At 43.1% G+C, this 19,271-nt stretch overlaps 1 protein-coding gene across 6 annotated transcripts in view; it reads left to right on the top strand.

Moving 5' to 3' along the window:
• The window catches only part of PAX8 (paired box 8), a 77,993-nt gene that overhangs the window by 41,555 nt on the left and 17,167 nt on the right, over positions 1 to 19,271 (top strand). For 3 of the 6 annotated variants that reach the window (XM_031949882.1, XM_031949886.1, XM_031949884.1), the window contains exons 3-9: positions 3,683 to 3,848; positions 6,630 to 6,830; positions 8,198 to 8,286; positions 9,283 to 9,408; positions 10,001 to 10,176; positions 18,179 to 18,299; positions 18,844 to 19,050. In XM_031949882.1, the coding sequence (XP_031805742.1) occupies positions 3,683 to 3,848; positions 6,630 to 6,830; positions 8,198 to 8,286; positions 9,283 to 9,408; positions 10,001 to 10,176; positions 18,179 to 18,299; positions 18,844 to 19,050 (1,086 nt within the window). The remainder of the gene's footprint in view (positions 1 to 3,682; positions 3,849 to 6,629; positions 6,831 to 8,197; positions 8,287 to 9,282; positions 9,409 to 10,000; positions 10,177 to 18,178; positions 18,300 to 18,843; positions 19,051 to 19,271) is intronic. The other 3 variants (XM_031949883.1, XM_031949885.1, XM_031949887.1) reach the window with 2 other exon arrangements.

Below are 19,271 nucleotides of genomic sequence, written 5' to 3' on the forward strand. Positions count from 1 at the left end.
TTGTTAGATCTATGGCATTGTTGGCATCGTACTTATGCCATTGTTAGGCTGTGAGAGTTCTAAAAAAAAAAGTGGGCCACATGCCCCAGAATAATCTCCTGATTTTGTCCAGTTAGGAACTAGAATTGATTCTCATCGATCATAAAATCATAATACATAGTACTATGGCTCTCTCTCTCTCTCTCTCTCTCTCTCTCTCTCTCTCTCTCTCTCTCTCTCGTCTCTTCAAGGAATTCTCTATAGATGTTCCAAGGTCTTGTGGCAAGCAGAGATGGTAGGATTTTTTCACAACCCCTACACCCATCCACTCCTCCCCCTCCACTTTCCCCATTGGGTGAATTGAGACACAGAAATGGAATAGGATGTGATTTAGATTTTATTGCTTAGACCCTGAATATATCCATGATCTCATTAATATTCTTTAGCTAATGGGCGTCCTTCCATGCCTTCTTATTCTATGAAATCTTGTCCATGTCTTTGCATAGGTTAATTTCCATTGAATATATTGGAGGTTCTTCTCTCCCCTTTCCTCTCTCTTCTTCCCCTTCCTTTTCCTTCTTCTCTTTCCTTCTCTTCTTCTTCCTCCATCCTCCTCCTCCTCCTCTTTCTTTTTCTTCTCTTCCTCTTTGCCTTCTTCCTTTTTTTTTTCCTTCGAAGGGACCTAGGAAACCATCAGGTCTAACCAACTATCAATTCTCTTTCCTTTCATCTTTTTCAGTTTGCTTTCATGTGCTGATTTCCCCTGGGGGTGGGGAGCATTTTTTTTCCATGGGAATTCCTTTGAATACTTGAAATAAATTATAGTGACCTTCCTTAGTCAATAGAAAATTTTCTCTTCTGCCACATAAACATTCCTAATTTCTTCACCTGATCCTCATATGGCTTGCACCTAAGACCTATTACCTTCTTGTTTATTCTCCTTTGGAGAGAGTCTGACAAAGACAGAATTCAACAGAACTGTCACCGCCCTCGTTTTGGAGAGCATGACTTTTTTATGCATCCTAAGATTGCATTTATATCACACAGTTCATTCATAGTGAACTTGGCAGATCCCCCAGATATTTTCTAAGTTAGCTATTGTCTAATCTTATCCTGTTATTGTGAAATTGATTTTTTGAACCCAAATAAGATAGTTTACATTTATTTCTATTAAATTCTATCTTCTTAGCTTGGACCCAACATTGTCAAAATACTTTTTTGATCCTGACTTTGTCATTTAACATGTCAATTCCTAGCACGCAGGCTTTTTGAGTGTTATCTGTCACCATTGTTACATGACCAAACTGCATCCTTTCCCATCATCCTTGATGATATAATATGATCAGAAATCTAGAATCAGGGGAGATATTAGAAGCTATCTAGACCAATTCCTTTCATTTTAGCAGTGAAAAAATTGCAACCCAGAGACTTCCCTGGCATTACATGAGACTTGAAGCAGAGTCCTTTGACACCAAAAACACTTCTCCTTCCACTATCCCATAGTCCCTCTCCTCAACTACTTCTATAGGGCATTGTCAGTAATATGGTGCAGCCTGTTTTCACTTGCCATGTGTCTTTCATTGATCATGGGATCATCAGTTTTTCATTTTTCAACGATCCTGATGACACAATTTTGTAATACAGGGAAATTCTCATTGTTAAAGAGACCATGATAGCTGACCTTCCACCCACTACCATCATTCAACAGATGAGTACACTGACGCAGAGAGAGTTGAAATGATTTGGTAAAGCCACAAGGCTTGTTAATGACAGAGCCAGGACTAGTAATAAAGACTCCCATTTCCTAGCCCACTGCTCTTTCTATTAAGTTTCTAGAACTGCTGATCCCTGGGGCAGATGAATGCCTTTTCCTCTTGCCTGTCTCACTCTCCCATTCTCCTCCCCCCAAAATGTTCCAACTACTCAAATCTCTCTTGAGTCCACGTTGGCTGTAGAACAAGATGAATGGGGCAGAGAAAGGAGAGGGCAGGATGAATAATCAGCTTTAGGATCCAAGAGGCTAGTGAAGGGGAGTGTTCATCTATAGAAGTATGGATTTTGAGATGGAGAAAAGGGAGGGAAGGGTATTCAGAGAGGGATAAGAAACTATAGTTAGAGGGCTGAGAAAACTCCCTGGAGATTTTAGGGAAAGGCAAAGCTTAGTGTTGCTGAGGAGGAGGGAGCTGAGAGAGAACAGTTTCTTAAAGAGGGTAGGGGTGTAGGCAACAGCATCTTGGCTCCACTATCTTAATCCCTTAGGGTTCCAGAGGAGATGGATGGGTATTTGCAATAGCTGCAGCAGGGAGACTCATTTAGCTTCTAGGTCATGATAATATCTAAGAAAGGTCTTGTACTACTCTTTTCTCTCCCACCCCAAATTGCCTATATTACTTCTGTGAAGGGAAAGAATAATAGGGATAGGTTTCGGGATACAGCATGTGAATGGACTTGTGGGTACTCAAGTGGTTTCACTGTAGAACATAAGCATCAGGGACGGTTGTCCTTTTGGCCTGATGTGGAAAGAACCTTAGAGATTATTTGTCAAGCATTCTTAACCGAGAGTCCCAAACTTGGTTTCTAACCCAAATTTTCACAATTGTATTTCAATGTAATTGGTTTCTTTTATAATCTCTGTATTATATACATTTAAAGGCATTAATCTGACAATAAGTCCCTAGGTTTCACCATACTATCAAGAAGTCCAAAGGGGTCTTAAAAAGGCAAAGAACTCCTGAATTCTAGCCCAACCCTGGTATTTTATAGTTGGGGATACTGAGTTTCAGGGAGGCAAAGCACATATATAGATATATATTTATAATAATCATAATAGATCTGTGATAAAAATGTACAACAAAGTTGTACAATGAATGAGTAGCAGAAGCTTAGAGAGAACTCAGTCCCCTGATTGTTTTCCAGGACAGCATTCTTTCTGTCTGTTCGCCTTAAAAGCTAAAGAATAGAGAAGGAAAGAGTAGGGACTTGCTTTTTCTCTGCCTTAGAGCCAGGAAGCTGGAAAAGACCCCACAGATGATCTCATCCAACCCCTCCATTTTACAGATGAAGAAACTGAGGCTCAGGGAACTGATTTATCTGTTACATAAACAATGACAGAGACAGGTCTTTCAATTTATTTATTTGTTCATTTATTTGTGGAGGCAATTGGGGTGAAGTGACTTGCTCAGGGTCATATAGCTAGGAAGTGTTAAGTGTGTGAAGCCATATTTGAATTTAAGTCTTCAGTGCTCCCCTATCTAGCTGCGCGGGTCTTTTGATTTAAAAACCATTACTCTGGGATTGGATGTTTCTGAGATTGGCATTGTGTCCTTGACCCCATAAGACCTTTCCATTTGTCTCTGAATCTATCCTTGCTCCAGCATTTTGGCAGAAAGCATCCCTTCTCATCCCTTTTCCGAGAGCCCCCAACTTCGGCCTTCTCTCCTATTTGTCCTATGCCAGCAAATCTCTCTTGGATGGTCCATTTCATGATGGGATTAAAGAGATGAGGGTATGATTAAGAGATGCCAGATGTGTCTGGCAGGAACACTAGAGCTAGATATCCATCATACATGATTGGCGTATGTCAAAATACAAATGGATAAGCTTTGGGTGGGGGGCAAGCTGTTTGAAAATTCAATTCTCTTACCCGCTCCTCCTCCCCCTAATACCCACCCATTTGGGAATGGGGGGAATCTTCTTTCTTTAGGCCACGGGGGGCTGAACCAGTTGGGTGGAGCCTTTGTGAACGGCCGGCCTCTCCCTGAGGTGGTGCGCCAGCGCATTGTGGACCTGGCTCATCAGGGTGTGAGGCCCTGCGACATCTCACGCCAGCTCCGGGTGAGCCACGGCTGTGTCAGCAAGATACTGGGCAGGTAAGCACGAAATTCACCTCTCCTGCCTAGTGCGTTTGAGTGCCCTGTACTCCAGCACACCCCTTCCCAGGCCTTTTCCTCCAGTGTTATTGGCTTTCTTGCTGTTTCTAGAACACGATACTCCAACCCCCTACCCCAACTATTTGCACTGGCTATTTCTCATGCCCAGAATGCTTTTCTTTCTTTCTTCTGCCTTTAGGTTTCCTTGGTATTCATGGTGATTCAGCTCAAACTCCATCTTCCACAGGAAGCCTTTCCTGGATCTCTCCTCTTATCCCCTCTACCCTTCTGCTGGGTCTTTCCTAGATCCCTCCATTTTCCTCTTAGATTATCTCCCATTTACACTGTGTAGAGCTTGTTAGTACATAGTTATTTGCATGTTGTGTCTCTCATTTAGAATGGGAACTCCTTGAGGACAGGGATTGTTTTTGCCCCTCTTTGTACCTCCTTTACTTGGCACAGTGCCTGAAGGAGTAAGGGCTGAGGGATGGCAAAGGAGTTTCATTCTGTATGTGCTATTATCCTGTCTTGACAATGTTTAAGCAGAGATACAGAGAGGCCAGATGAAGGACTTAGATCCTTAAGACATGAGACATGATAATTAGGGATGGGAGCTCAGAGCACAGCTTTGAGATGAAAAGAGTAGGTGGCTTCGAGAGTAGAACAAGCTAGGGAAAGTCAGTTATGATAAATCAAAGAGCAGAGCTTGAAGTCCCAGGAGCCAATTTATTGAGGAATCCAGGTTTTAATAATAAGAATTTTAATAATGCATTAATAAAAGCCAAAGTAATAATTAACATTTATTCCAATATTCACAAAACCTTGACATTATCTCACTTGATCCCCACAATAGTCCCCTTAGATAGGAATTATCTCCATTTTATAGCTGAGGAAACTGAGATTCAGAGAGATTGAATGAATTACCTTAGGACACATTCAACTATTGAGTATCTGAAGCTGTATTTGAACTTATGTCTTTGGAACTTAATTTTTTTTTTTTATCACACTAAGCTACCTACTATTCTCAGACATTGTGTAAGATGCTGAAGATGCAAATACAAAATTGCTTTATTGTTGGACTTAGTGTCAGCAATATTTGAGTTTAATCTCACCTTAGATTCTAGCTATGTGACCTGTGTCTCAGTTTCCTAATTTGTAGAAAGAAAATATTAATAATAGCACCTACCTCATAGGATTGACTTGAGGATCAAATATATATATTATATATACATATATATATATAATATAAGCAAACACAAATATGAAGGCATATACATACGTAGATACAGATATGGATATATACACATATGTACATATACATTATACAATAATATACAATAATCATATATAATATACAATGATTTTATATATGCAAATATATGTATATGTACAAACACATAAATACAAATGTAGGTATGCTCATTTATGTATATGTGTATGTACATATAGCTATATATGCTACTTTGAAAACATTAAAACAATATATAAATGGCAGTTGTTGTTGTTATTACCCATGGATAGTGGATTCCACTTGAAGGAACTTGAAAAGGTGCTACAAACAGAAAGGAGGCTAATTCAGGGATTTCTTTAGCAAGTCTTTCTTTAGGGATTGTCTGTGGGTTGGGATTTAAAAGTTTTCAGAAAAACCACTGAATCCAGGGAACAGGGCCTTGCTTGTCCAGGGACCTAGAGAATAAGAAGTCAAGCCCAGCCTTGAAGAATGGGAGAAAAATAAAGGTTGAGTAGCAGAGCACAGAAAAAGTCAACCTTCAGGTCACAAAGGGAGCTGGGCTAGCTGGACAGGTGTAATAAGGAGATCTGGAGAGAAAAAGTGATGAATTCCTCAATGCAAGCCAAGCTAATTGAATAACGTGAAATCACATTTCCAATAGCTTCCTTTTCTGCCTTCTGTTTATATCATAAGAAACCTAGAATGTTAGAGTAGAAGGAAAGTTAGAAATCACAGGGTCACAGAATCATAGATTTAGGACCAGAAGGGATTGTAAAGGTCATCTAGTCTGAGCCCCTCATTTGGATAAGGACACTAGTGCCCAGAGAGTTTAATTAATTTGCTCAGGGTCACACGGATGAATAAATGGAAATGAGTCCAACCTCCCATCTAGTGCAGGAGCCCTTTCAAAGAGTGAACTCTAGTGAAGATACAGGGGAAGACACCTGAAAAAATAAAAAAGGAAAGCAGTATGGTGCAGTGGAAAGGACCAGAAATTTTGGGTTCAAACCCCCTTCTGATACTTGTTACCTTGGGCAAAGTACTCGACCTCTTTGTAAATTGATGGTCTTTGGAGTCCCTTTTAACTCCAGGTCTAGGATCCTATAAAAAGATAAATATCCTACCTTGGGGTTGATAGCAAGGGATTGGGATCCTCATAGGACTTAAATGGATCTTAGAGATCATGTGCTTCAACTGTCCTAAATTCGTAGCTGAGGAAACCTGGGATTCAGAGAGATGAGGTGGCTTTCCCAGTGTTGCACAGGGAGCAAGTACTAGAGGCATAATTAGAACTAAGTTCTTCTAATTCAGACCAAGTACTCATTCTGCTAAGCCTTTGAAGCTTTCTCAAAACCAACCCTTTGGAAGCCTGTTTCATGAGCCCACACTTCCCCAAGAGTCCCTAAACAGGACAGAATAAAGCCAGGAAGAACTGAACTCTGCCATCCCTCTTCCCTGTTCTCCCTGTTTCTGCCATCCCACTCCCTCGCCCACCACCTTATCTGTCCTCATTTGCTTACTGGGTAATTCTCTGGCGTTCTCTATTGGAGTAGGTACTACGAGACTGGGAGTATCCGGCCTGGAGTGATTGGGGGCTCGAAGCCAAAGGTGGCCACCCCTAAGGTGGTGGAGAAGATTGGGGACTATAAGCGGCAAAATCCAACCATGTTTGCTTGGGAGATTCGGGACAGGCTCCTGGCTGAAGGAGTCTGTGACAATGATACCGTCCCCAGCGTCAGCTCAATCAACAGGTAGGAAAGGAAAAAAGCACAGAGCTCTGGACAGTGGGAGCCACTAACAAATCAGCTCTGAGGAGGGGAAGGAGGATTTAGGGCAGAAATTGGGTAATGGCCTCAGCATATCAGTTCCACACACTCAGATCATATAATAGAGTTTTAGGCTCCTGAACTGGCCCTAGGCCATTTAAAATGAGGAAGTGGGCTGGGGAGAGGAAATGGTGGGCATCTGACAGATGCCAGGACCTGACTCAGGGGGTAGATCTCAGGCACAGAGAGCAAAGCTACTGTTCTTCTATTACCTATGCAGGGGTGGTAGGAATAGCTGAGATAAGAATCCTTAGCATGCCGCAGAGTTCAGCTTAGCTGCCACCTCCCTCTCCCGGCTTTTCTTAAACTCTCCACGGATGATCATTTCCTCTGCTTCTTTCAATTACTTTGTTTTTGCTTTTTATATAAACTAATCAGCAGACATGTTGTTTCTTCCTAGTAGAATATAAACTTAAGGAAAGGGATGCTTTAATTTTTAACTCGAATACCCAGTGCCTAACACAAAGTAAGTTAAAATATGCTTGTTAAATTGATTTGAATTAAGGGAAGTTTCTCTTCCCTCTGTCTTCCTTTGATTTTGGGGGGGTCTCCTGGCTGGAGGTTGCTTCTTTCTTCTTAGAGGGAACTTATTTTCAATCCCCTTTCTTTATGAAATGGATACTAGTTTTCTCAATAATGATAACAGCTAACATTTGTATATTTTTTTCTGTGCTAGTTATCTTATAATCATTATCTCAACTTCATGAGATAGGTGCTGTTATGATCCCCATTTTACAAATGAGGAAACTGAGGCAAAGAGAGATTAAGTAACTTGCCCACCTAGTAAATATCTGAGATCAGATGTGAATGCACGTTTCCTTGACTCCATGCCTTATCCATTTATCCATTGGATGACCTAGTTGCCTCGACAAAAGCTTTTTATAAGATCTGTCTCTTGAAACAGCCGGCTAAGCAATTGAACTTTAGCTAGGTGTGTTCTTTAAGTTGTCAGCTTCTGTTGTCCAATGGGCTCATAGATGAAAACTAGAAGAGATCTTAGAGGTTATAAGTTTTTTTTGAACAAATGGGAAAATAGAGGAAAAGAAAAGTTGTGACTTTTCTGAGCAGAACTAGATTTAACTAGGATGCTTCCTGAGATCATGCTGCCCCTTGGAGTTCTGGGAGAGTAGAACATTCCATCTCTGGGCTGCAGAAAGAGCTCACTATCTCCCATGAAACAACTTTGGCCTCCATAGTGCACCATAGTGCACCTATTTCACCTGAGAGCTGGGGCTCTGGCAGCTTTGGACTCCCCAGTGTGCCCAACACCTTCCTATTTCTCTTCCCAATAGAATTATTCGGACCAAAGTACAGCAGCCATTCAACCTCCCCATGGACAGCTGTGTAGCTTCCAAGTCTCTGAGTCCAGGACATACCCTGAGTAAGTACCAGCAGCCCCACGTCCAGCCCGTCAGTCAGCATTGCTATCAGAACTCAACCTTTGCTTTCTAATTTGGGGTTTTCCTAGTAGCCTTTCCTCAGAGCTCTTTAACGCGGGCACTTAAAGGGTTCCTACCCCCATTTTATAAATGACAAAGTTGTGACTCCAAGTGTTTAAGTATCTTGCCCAGTGTTTGAGCATTTGACGAAGGAATAGAACCCAGATTTCCTGACTCTACACCATATGCCGTGCTTTCTGCCTCTCACTTATATGATCTGTTACACATATGTACTCCCTTATTCTCTCCTGTCCTCACACATACATGCATTCACATGTACACATGCACACACATTTGCCCCTACCTAAATATATTTACACATTAGGCAGGAGAAGTCACCAGCCCTGCTGGATTCTGAAAAGTGACCAGGAAGGGGACAAATTGAAAATCAGACATTGTTAGAGCTCGCAGGAAACCTCCTGGCTAATTCAGCCCACACCTCCTTCAATACCTTGCCTTTTTACTGACGCTCAGAGAGGGAAGTGACTTGAATATGATCACACAGTTAATTCATGGCAGAATTGTGATAAAATTGGGTATATTGATTTCTATCTTTCTAGAGTGGACAGAGCTGAGAGATGAAAGAAGTTTTCTTTTTTCTTTTATTTTGGGATAGGGAGCGTATGGACCATGATTTTATTGGCTTAATGAAATCACTGGGTCAAACATACTCCTTTTAGAAATACAGATTATCACCTGTTCTGCCATTTAGAGCATCAAAAATTGTCTGGGAGGACTCAAAGATTAAATGACTTGCCAGGATCACACATCCCTATGTGAGGACTTGACTCAGAAGCTGGTTCTGTTGATTATACATTTTAGCTTTCCTTCTTCTAAACCTTTATCCTTCCAGGCTGAGGGGTCTTACTTTCCCCAGCCCAGATGACTGGAGAATCACGCTGACACTTATCCTGTCTTCTGTATTGTTTTCCCTTTAGTCCCCAGCTCAGCTGTGACACCCCCAGAGTCTCCACAGTCAGATTCGCTAGGTTCGACCTACTCCATCAATGGGCTCTTGGGGATTGCTCAGCCTGGCAATGAAAGCAAGAGGAAAATGGATGACAGTAAGTAGGAGAGTAGGGGAGGAACTGGGGGGTGGAGTGTCCCCAGGAGAAGCCGATTGGCCACAGCCATGACTGGGAGAGTGGAGCCCACACTTCTCACCTGGGGTCTTAAAGCCCACAAGGACCAATCTGATGATACCAATTTCTCCAGTCCTCAGAAGAAAGGAACAGACTCATTCCAACTGTGTGTAGAGAGGGCAGATATGGGATTATGGGCAACTCCTAAAATCTCCAAGCTGACAAGGCCCTTTGTAGTCAACTAATCATTGAACAGAGAGGGAAACTGAGGTCCAGAGAGGGGAAATCACTTCCCCAAGATCAAGCAGCAATAGTATGATACCTGGTTCCTAAGGCATCTTTAATGCACAGGTGCTGTGTCCCCCTTGTAGACTATGTTTAAGCATCTCCTAGGGGGGAGATGCTCATTCAAACCAGTGAATATGCTGTTCTAAGGGGATACAACAAGCCAAAGTCAGTAGTTTTTGCACATTAGGATGAGTTCCTGGATGGTGCATGGGACTGCCTCCTACTAGAGAGGCTCTTGGGATAGGGGGAGCAATTGGGTGACCTCTCCTCCATGCCGGGTTCACAGGTGACCAGGACAGCTGCCGACTGAGCATCGACTCTCAGAGCAGTGGGAGCGGCCCCCGAAAGCACCTGAGGACAGACACATTCAGCCAGCATCACCTGGAGTCGCTGGATTGCCCATTTGAGAGGCAACACTACACGGAGGCTTACCCATCTCCCAGCCACACCAAAGGCGAGCAGGTGAGTCCCTGGGCCTTGCTGGGAAGGGAGCACTGCTAGACCTGAAGGCTTGTTTCTTATGCTATCTGTACCCAACAAAGCATTTTGTCCAGCTCTGTGATCACACAGAGTAACAATAATGAAAATCTTTTTATAATTTTTAAAACCATATGAGAAACACTACTTGTTTTTTTTTTTAAAACAACCCTGAGAGCTCAGTAATGTTAGCAGATGTCTCTAAATACCTGCTTTTAGAGTTCCCCGAATGCCCTGTGTAAGACTACATATTCTACCAAGGAGAGTCCTTCACAGTCATCTCATGTGACCATTTTACAGATAAGAAGAGGGAGGCTTTCAGGCACATGGTTTTATAGGTAGAGATGATTCTGATGCCTCTGATTTCCCATCCAGGGATTTTCCTACTGACTTTCAGTCAGGCAGGCAATTATTTACTTGCTTTTTTATATATGAGGAAACTGAGGCCCAAGGAAATGGATTGACTTGCTAAATTCATAACCCATACAAGGGACCAGTGATGGAGAAGAGACCAGGATGCATGTGTTCTGACTCCCAACCAGGACTTACCAGGTTCCATCCTTTGAGCATCATGAGATCATACTCTCTGGTCCAACATCCCCCGTTTTGCAAATGAAGAAATCATGGTGCAGTGGGAATGGAGCTGGGTTTGGAGTCAGCAAACTTGGGTCAAATCCTGCCATTTACTTCCTGAACTTGGGGAAATACTTTTTGTTCTCTCAGTTTGCTCATCCATAAAATGGAAATTTGTGGACAAGGACCCTTTCAGCTCCAAATCTATGATTTTAGGACTTTCTCAGGGTCACATAGGAGTTAAATGTTCAAGTTAGAATTAAAATCTAGATCTTTTTCTGTTGCTTGTATGTATGTGTGTGTGTGTGTGTATGTGTGTGTGTGTGTGTGCACGTGTGCACTAAGGTAAAGTGACCTGCCCAGGCTAACACAGATTGTGTCAAAGGAGTGAGATTGGATATGAACTCAGGTCTTCCTGACTCTGGGGCCAGTGCTCCATGCCACCTAGTGATTCCTGAATCCCCATTTTCTTGACTCTAAGTCAACGTTTTCCTACTCTTGCCTTTCAGTAAGATAAGTATCATTCTCTTTCTTTTACAGATGAGGAAAGTGAGGCCCAAAGAGTTTCAGTGATTTATTAGAGATAGGTCACTAGTAAGAGAGCTACTATAAGATAGTCAGTTTGTTAAGACTCAGAAAGCTGATTGTGAAATTTTCAGTGTGATCATTTACATCTCTGAAATGGGCAAACACTGCATATCAGGGCTTGTGTTATTGTCTTCTTCTTCGTCTTGTCTTATTGTGTTATTGATTGTTTAGACTTGAAAAAATGAAAAATGCTAATAATTCAGATTAAATTAAAAATTGTTCTGTGTAGGTATATTATTTTGAAGGGAGAGCTGGTTGTTAAGTTATTTACTAACATATCTCTGAAAGAATCCACATTTTCACTCCCAGTCCCTTTTTGTTTGGCTGATAATTGCTGCATCACTCAGTTACTGTCACAAGACTTCTCTCTCCCAACTTCCATACCCCAGAGCTTTCAGTTCATCTTTTCTTTCTCTATATCCCTTCATTAGCCTGGCCTTCATTAGCTTGGCCCAGCCTACCCAAGCCATTGAGAACAGATAAGATGACTTATCTGGCATCAGGATGATTTGAGTTCAAATATGGCCTCAGACACGTCCTAGCTATATGACCCTAGTCAAGTCACTTAATTCTTTTTGCCCAGTTTCCTCACCTGTAAAATGAGCTGGAGAAGGAAATGGAAAATCACTGTATTATCTCTATCAAGAAAATCTCAAATGAGGTAATGAAGAGTTGATCATGACTGATATAATGGAACAACAATAATAAACTAGAGGAGTGAAGGATGAGACCTAGAGGAAAGTTTTGTTTCCAAAGAACAATTCTAGGGGAGACAGGGTGAATTATGGGACTGACCTGGGATCTTGGATGAATATATGGTTAAGAACATGGAGGAAAAACATTTTGCCCTCCTTAGAATCAGCCCCAGCACGCCCTTAGAGCCATTAACTTCTCTCTTCTCCATCCTCTGACCAAAAGCTTATTGACATCTCATGTACTTAGTTTTCTGGCTGCCCCGGGTATCCTAGCCTGATTCTACTTTCCATATTTCTACTTCTCCCTCCCCTGAAAGTGAGCTCGGTGTTTGAGCCTGAGCTTCTTCTACTTGGCATTCTGCTGAAAGAATGCCTATTGGGGGTCTCTCTGTCTGCAGCCAGCCATCAAGGGCTGACTGAGTCTCTGGGAGGGGTACCAGTAACCAAGTGAATTGTAGGCAGTGGCTTTATGGGGAGCTGGGCCTGAGCCAGCATCTGCAGCTGGGGAGGGAATATGCATCAGCGATTTTTACCAGCAGTGGATGCTGTGATGAGGGGGCCATGGAGAGCAGGTTATCAGCAAGTCTGAGAAGAAGCCCTGGATGTTCATCAGCGAGTCAGCAGAGAAGGTGTCATTGGCTCCATGGAGGGAAATGAGGTCTGCATCGAGAGTGAGAGAAGGGGGGAAGGAGAGAGAGAGAGACAGAAACAGAGAGAGAGAGGGAGAGAGAGTAACAGAGAGAGAGGGAGACAGAGAGAGAGGGAGACAGGGAGAGAGAGACAGAGAGATAGAGACAGAGAAACAGAGATAGAGAGGGAGCCAGGGAGAGATACACAGAGAGAAAAAGAGAGAGAGAGATGCAGAGACAGAGAGAGAGATATAGAGACAGACACAGACACAGACACAGAGAGAGATACAGACTGAGACAGACACAGACACAGAATCAGAGACAGAGAGACAGAAAGAGAGAGAGAGAAAGAGGGAGAGACAGTGACAGAGAGAGAGAGGGAGACAGAGAGAGAGGGAGACAGGGAGAGAGAGAGAGAGACCCACACAGAGAGGGAGAAAGAGAGGGAGGAAAGAGAGACAGACAGAGAGAGAGACAGAGAAACAGAGAGAGAGGGGAACAGGGAGAGACACAGAGAAAAAGAGAGAGAGAAAGAGAGAGAGATACATAGACAGAGACAGAGAGAGAGATACAGACAGACAGAGAGAGAGACGGAGAGAAAGAGGGAGAGACAGAGACAGAGAGACATAGAGAAAAAGAGAGAGAGAAAGTCTGATGAGCCAGTCTGCAGGAGAACAATGGGCCCCACATCAGCCAGCCCACTGAGAACCAATGAAACTCGGCCATGACTCTGGGGAAGGCTTCTGTCAAAGCAACATTTCCTGAAGACTGGTTCCATTTTTCAGCCTCAACCCCCCGGACAACTTGCCTAGTAAGGTCTAGGAGAAGGGGGAGCTAATGGAGACAAGTGGATGCAGAAGCCAGGCGTTGGAGTAACATGCACACATCTATCATGGCCCGTGTGGGGACGAGAAGCCATGCTATGCTTCGAGTCCCCCTGTAAGCCTGGTGCCCTCCTGCTGTTTACTTCTTTCCTCTTCCCTTGCTGATATAACTTCTTTGTCTGATGTGCGGCCAATCTTTCTTTTCCCTCCTCACCTTAACCTTTGCTGGTCTGGGAAGGTCCTGAATGTAAACTCTCCCCAGAGCTGACATGGAATCTTAGGGCATCCTTTCATAAGCTCAACTCATTCTCAGAATTAACCAAGAATCTTAGCATATTTTTTCACTCTCATTCTCTCATTTGATCACTTGGACTATCTCAAATTATAAGAGGAAAAAGTCATTTTTCTAGAAATGGCGATGCACACTCTTGGATTTATCAGAAAACATTAATTTGGAACCACCAATTATATTATATTATAGCTTAGGAAAGGAAAACGCCCCAGGGAAGCCCATGGCCAGTCACCCAGGAGGCAGCTTGGCTGATCAGTGCCAGTCAAAATCCCCTCTTGAGCCCCAGGAGTGTTAGTTCCCCAGGTTCTTGTCACAGCCCCCAACAGTCTGGGGATAAAGACCATGTATAATGATGAAGACCTGATGAAGTGTCCATTCTGGCCACTAAGTCAGAGCTGGCTCCGGTCAGAAGAAGCTCTGATAAATAAAGACATTGAGAAAGAGAGGAGTTGGTGATGGTTCCTTATACCAGGAACCAGGAGAGCTGCTTGAATGCAATCCCAAACATTCTCTTGATTTGATTAAAAAAAAATCAATCATTCGTGTATTTGGACTCCACGAAAAGTATTTGACTGATTTTTTTGAGGATTAAAAAAAAAGATAAATTGTTCATTTATAATTATTTTAAGAAGCAGCTAGATGGCGTGCAGTGGATAGAATACCAGGCTGGAAATTAGGAAAGCTCATATTTCTGAGTTCAAATCCAGCCTCAGACACTTCCTAGCTGTGTGACCTTGGGCAAGTCATTTCACCCTGCTTGCCTCAGTTTCCTCATCTGTAATATGAGCTGGAGAAGGAAACGGCAAACTATTTCAGTATCTCTGCCAAGAAAACCACAAACAGGGGTCACAATGTATTAGACATGACTGAACAACAAAAAATTATTGCAAGGTGCCCCAAAGTCCTCATGTAGTTTAAGGCTCCCTTTTAAGCTAAAAAAAATGTTAGAAATGTAAAATGTTAAAAAATTTTAAGACATCTTGTATTTTTTATTATATTGATTAAATATTGATGAGGGGGTGAGGGAGGTTGAGGGAGAGAGCAACAAATAGACTCGGTCACAAGATGTGCTAAAACTTAAAAAAAAAAAAAAAAAAAAAGCCTGCTAGAACCAGATATTTTGTTCCGTTTCCCTGCTTTGGGTTTTAAGAAGCTCCATCCAATCCAATCCTAAACTGTAGGCCTTTTCCCTCCAATCTCCCTTTCCTTGGGAAGATTTGTAACTTGGAGACCATTTAGTTAGTGTCTGCTTCAGCGCCCTCAATGGCGTTCTGGCGGCCTGGAGGATTTAATATGGCTTCTGGAGGCGCCCAAGACACAACTGGAAAGCGACGCGGTTCCTCTGAGACACAATTTCAGTGAAAATAATTAGGAGTCATCACAGTTGGAGGTTTTGTTATGCAACAGAGCTTTGCACGTGTTTGTGACTTGATGGGGAGCTGTGCATCTGTAGGAGGCTCTTATTGTGTCTGGCAGGGTGTCATCAGCGGGAGTGGGTGGAGGGGGAGGTCTCTGGGTAGGGTCTTCATCTAGCATTCCAAAGGCCCACCAGGGCAGCTGAGTGAGTTAGGATCTGGGGTTCTAGAGATGAAGGACCTTGGGGGTTCTCTGTATTTTATGAAGGAAGGAACTGAGGTTCTCTGAATTCTGTCCTTCTGGCTCCAGAAGCAGTGCTGTTTCTGCACATCCTCTTGGAGAGGATGAAAACAAATTTTAAAAAAGGGATTTTTAGAAAGTCTCCCAAACTGAAGAATTTGGGGATGTTCTGAAGTTACATGTGCATAATCTCTGTATGTGGTGTATATGTGTGTGTGTGAGTGTGTGTGATTGTGTCTGTGTGTATGTGTAGTTTTTGGCCCAATTCCTATTTTCTGAGAGAAAAATCCCAAGTATTCCAAGAGATATTGGTACTAAAATCTGCAGAGGAATATATGAAGACTGATGAGAATGAAAACCAAGAATTTCTTTGGGAAGCTGAATAATCTCTTATTGAAATTTACACTAAACGTCTAAGGGAAACTAAGGATAATAATTAATCTTGACTTGAGTCTAGAGAAAAGCCCTGATGCATAATGTGGTTTATGTCTCATTTCTGCAGGAGAGGTCTGATTATCCCCCTTCTTGCCCTCACCCCTTAGTACTTTTCCTGCTCAAATAATTATCTTCCATCTGCTCTGTATATATCTTGGGCTCACACAATTTTTTCCTCTTTTTCTACCCCATCAAAATGGGAGCTCATTAAAAACAAGACTTCCTCCTTCCCTCCCTTCTTCCCTCTCTCCCTTCCTTCCTTCCTTCCTTCTTTTCTCCCTTTCTTCCTCTCTCTTCCCTTCCTCCCTTTCTTTTCTGTAGAGTGAATTCCTCAAGGTTCAGTTTAGAAAATCTCCTTCTAAGTTGATGGGGCAGTTGGACTTGATTCCCTCTTAAAACCTTGCCAACACTGTAATTCTTTGACTTATTCTTGGAATTCCACAATGAGTCACATGCCCCAGAAAACTTTGCCTCTTTCTCTGTGTCCAAACAGAGAGGCTGAGGTTCCTGGGGGAGGGAGGGAAGATAAAGTACAACATAAGATAATAAATTTAAAGCTGAGAGGGACCTGAGAGGTCACTGAGTCCAATTATCTCATTTTACAGATGATGAAATCGAGGCACAGAGAGATTTAAATTGAGGTACTTGCCTAGGGTCACACAGTAAACGTCTGAGACAGGATTCAAATGTAGGTCTTCTGATTCCAATTCTAGCACTCATCTACTATGTAACCTCAGTTGATCCTTTACCTGAGCTGCCCCCACATATGGGCAACCTCAAGGCCTTGAGAAAAAAGTACAGTTTGAGGGCTGTCCCTGAGATTTGATCCTTTCCATGTTTGGCTCATTAATCCAACTGGCTTCAGGACACTGGGAGTAAACCTAAGCCTGCAGACGGATCTCAGAACCACCCCAGACTCCCAGGGTATTGTCAATGGATGGATTCTTGGGAAACAATTAGCTCTAAGTAAATTCCTGAACCCTACACCACTTTTGTACTCTCTGGGGTCTTGGGATGGGAGAGAGGAGTAGAATTGGAATTGTCTGAGTGGTCGGCACTTCAAATTTGCTTCTTGTATTGAAGATCACCAAGAGAAATTAAGATGAATTCTTGAGTTTCTGGAAAGACAAACTGTGAGCCACCCCTTCCCCCCAGCCAGACTAACAATTAGGAAGCACATTGGAGCTGTGAAGCTAGGGTCTGGACAAGACAGTGACAATAGGGAAGAGTAAAGGCTAAAAGTTTGTTTTTCCCTAGTTGGGGAGAGAGGACTATCTGAGGAAGTTATAAGAAGAGATATAAGTGATAGGGAGAATTAGGGCAGTCATAGAGTTGATTAAGGGGCGATACAGTGGGATGGAAAGATTGATGGTCTTTGAGTCAGATCAGGATTTGAGTGGTAAATATGACATTTCCTGACTTTGTGACATGGGCAAAGTCCCACTGAATTGTTTTGTGCCTCAATTTCCCTATTTGAAAAAGAGATAATGCCTTGTTTACAGGATGAAAAGAATCTGAAGAACCCAAAAAGCCACATTTATGGATTTTCATCGAAATTCAATGCAATTCAACATTAAGCACCTGCTGTAGTTGACCTAGGAGAATAATTTATGCAATAACAAAAACAGGAGAGAGAAAACAGTTTTGAAAGACTTTAAAATTAAAGAGGCATTTAAAAAAATCCTTGCAGTGCAAGGATTAATCATGAATCCAGGAGAGTGAAGATGAAACACCTCCTGCCACAAAAGCACTTTTGGACATGGCCAATGTGGGAATTAGCTTTGTTGGACTATGTATGCTTCTATCAGGGTTTTATTTTTCATGTGAGGGACAGATTGTAAGTGGAAATTACAGTCTTATATAAAAATAAATATATAATCTTATAGAATATATAAAAATAAATATATAATATAAATAAATATAATCTAAAAATAAATATATATATAATATTAAAAAATATCAGGAATTAAGCTGGAGCTGTCGTGTATGTAAAGACAAAAATGAAAGAGTCAAAGAAACTTATGGGGAGAAAGGAGAGAGAGGTGATATAGATAAAATATATACAAAACATAGTCCAGGTAAATACAAAACAATTTCTGAAGTTGAGGAGAAAATGGGGCAAATCTGTTGTTGGGGTTTAAACTGTGATTTGAAGAAAACTACATTTTCTGCAAGGTGGAGGTGAGGAAGGCAAGCCTTATGGGCACTGGGTGAGGCGGGGAAGGAGGGAGTGGGAGATGATTCTGTTGATAAGTCTAGAATCTCCAGATTCACTTCTAGATTTCATCCTGCTGCTCTGGTTCTTACATCTTCAGGGCTCTCGATGAATGACCTTTTTCTTTTGTTGCTCTCCAGGGTCTCTATCCTCTACCCCTGCTCAACAGTGCCATGGACGATGGGAAGGCCACGCTGACTCCTTCCAACACACCGCTTGGCCGCAACCTCTCGGCTCACCAGACGTACCCCGTGGTGGCAGGTATGGGGGCTGGGACTGTGCTGGGGCACAGCTGCAGGAGAAGGAGGCGGGTCAGGCAGGAGGAGGATCCGTGAGGGTTCCCAGGGCTGTGCAGGAGAGGTGTCAGACAGACAGGGTAGCCGCGGCTCAGCCGGAGGGGTGCAGCCACTCACACTCCATGGCTTGTCTCCTCCTCCCAACACAGTAAAGAATAAGGGCTGCTGGACGCTGTTTAGAAAGTTATTTCTAACCTGTGGTCCTGAACCTGGAGGATCATTAGAGTGCTGAAGCAGACCCAGTTTTTGTCTTGTCCCCTTTCATGGTACCCATCTCATCTCCCCTAGGAGGGCCCAGAGCAGGAGGGACAGGGATATGGCCTTGCATTTTCCGGGATGCTGAGGCCCCCTTACTCCGAGAGAGCAGGAGCCCCAGGTCTGCCCTCCTCCCTGGCCCCCCCCACGGACACATCCTGTCCCCTCTGCATCTCATGTTTTGGTTTTGCGCATGCTTGTCATCCCCTCATCTCACACCCCTCTCTCATTGTTTGTCTCCCTCCCTTCGGCAGATCCTCATTCACCCTTCGCCATAAAGCAGGAAACCCCCGATGGGTCCAGTTCTAGCTCCACCCCTTCCTCTTTATCTAGCTCGGCCTTTTTGGATCTGCAGCAAGTCGGCTCAGGGGCCCCAGCTGGTGCCTCGGTCCCATCCTTCAATGCTTTTCCCCATGCTGCCTCCGTGTATGGGCAGTTCACGGGCCAGGCCCTCCTTGCAGGTATGGACAGGGAGGTCCTGGGGGGCTTATGCAGGGCTTCGTGGGAGGGTCCATAGGGTTATCAGTCAACCACCATCCCCTGTGGAGGTCTTTTGTCTTGATCCTTCTTTCCTGCTCCCCTCCTTGCAGAGTGCCTCTGTTTCTCATTTATCTATCTATCTATCCATCTGTCTGTCTGTCTCTCTGACTGTATCTCTCTGTCTGTCTATCTTTCATCTATC

The sequence above is a fragment of the Sarcophilus harrisii genome, chromosome 2, assembly GCF_902635505.1.
Source record: "Sarcophilus harrisii chromosome 2, mSarHar1.11, whole genome shotgun sequence".
NCBI lineage: Eukaryota > Metazoa > Chordata > Mammalia > Dasyuromorphia > Dasyuridae > Sarcophilus > Sarcophilus harrisii.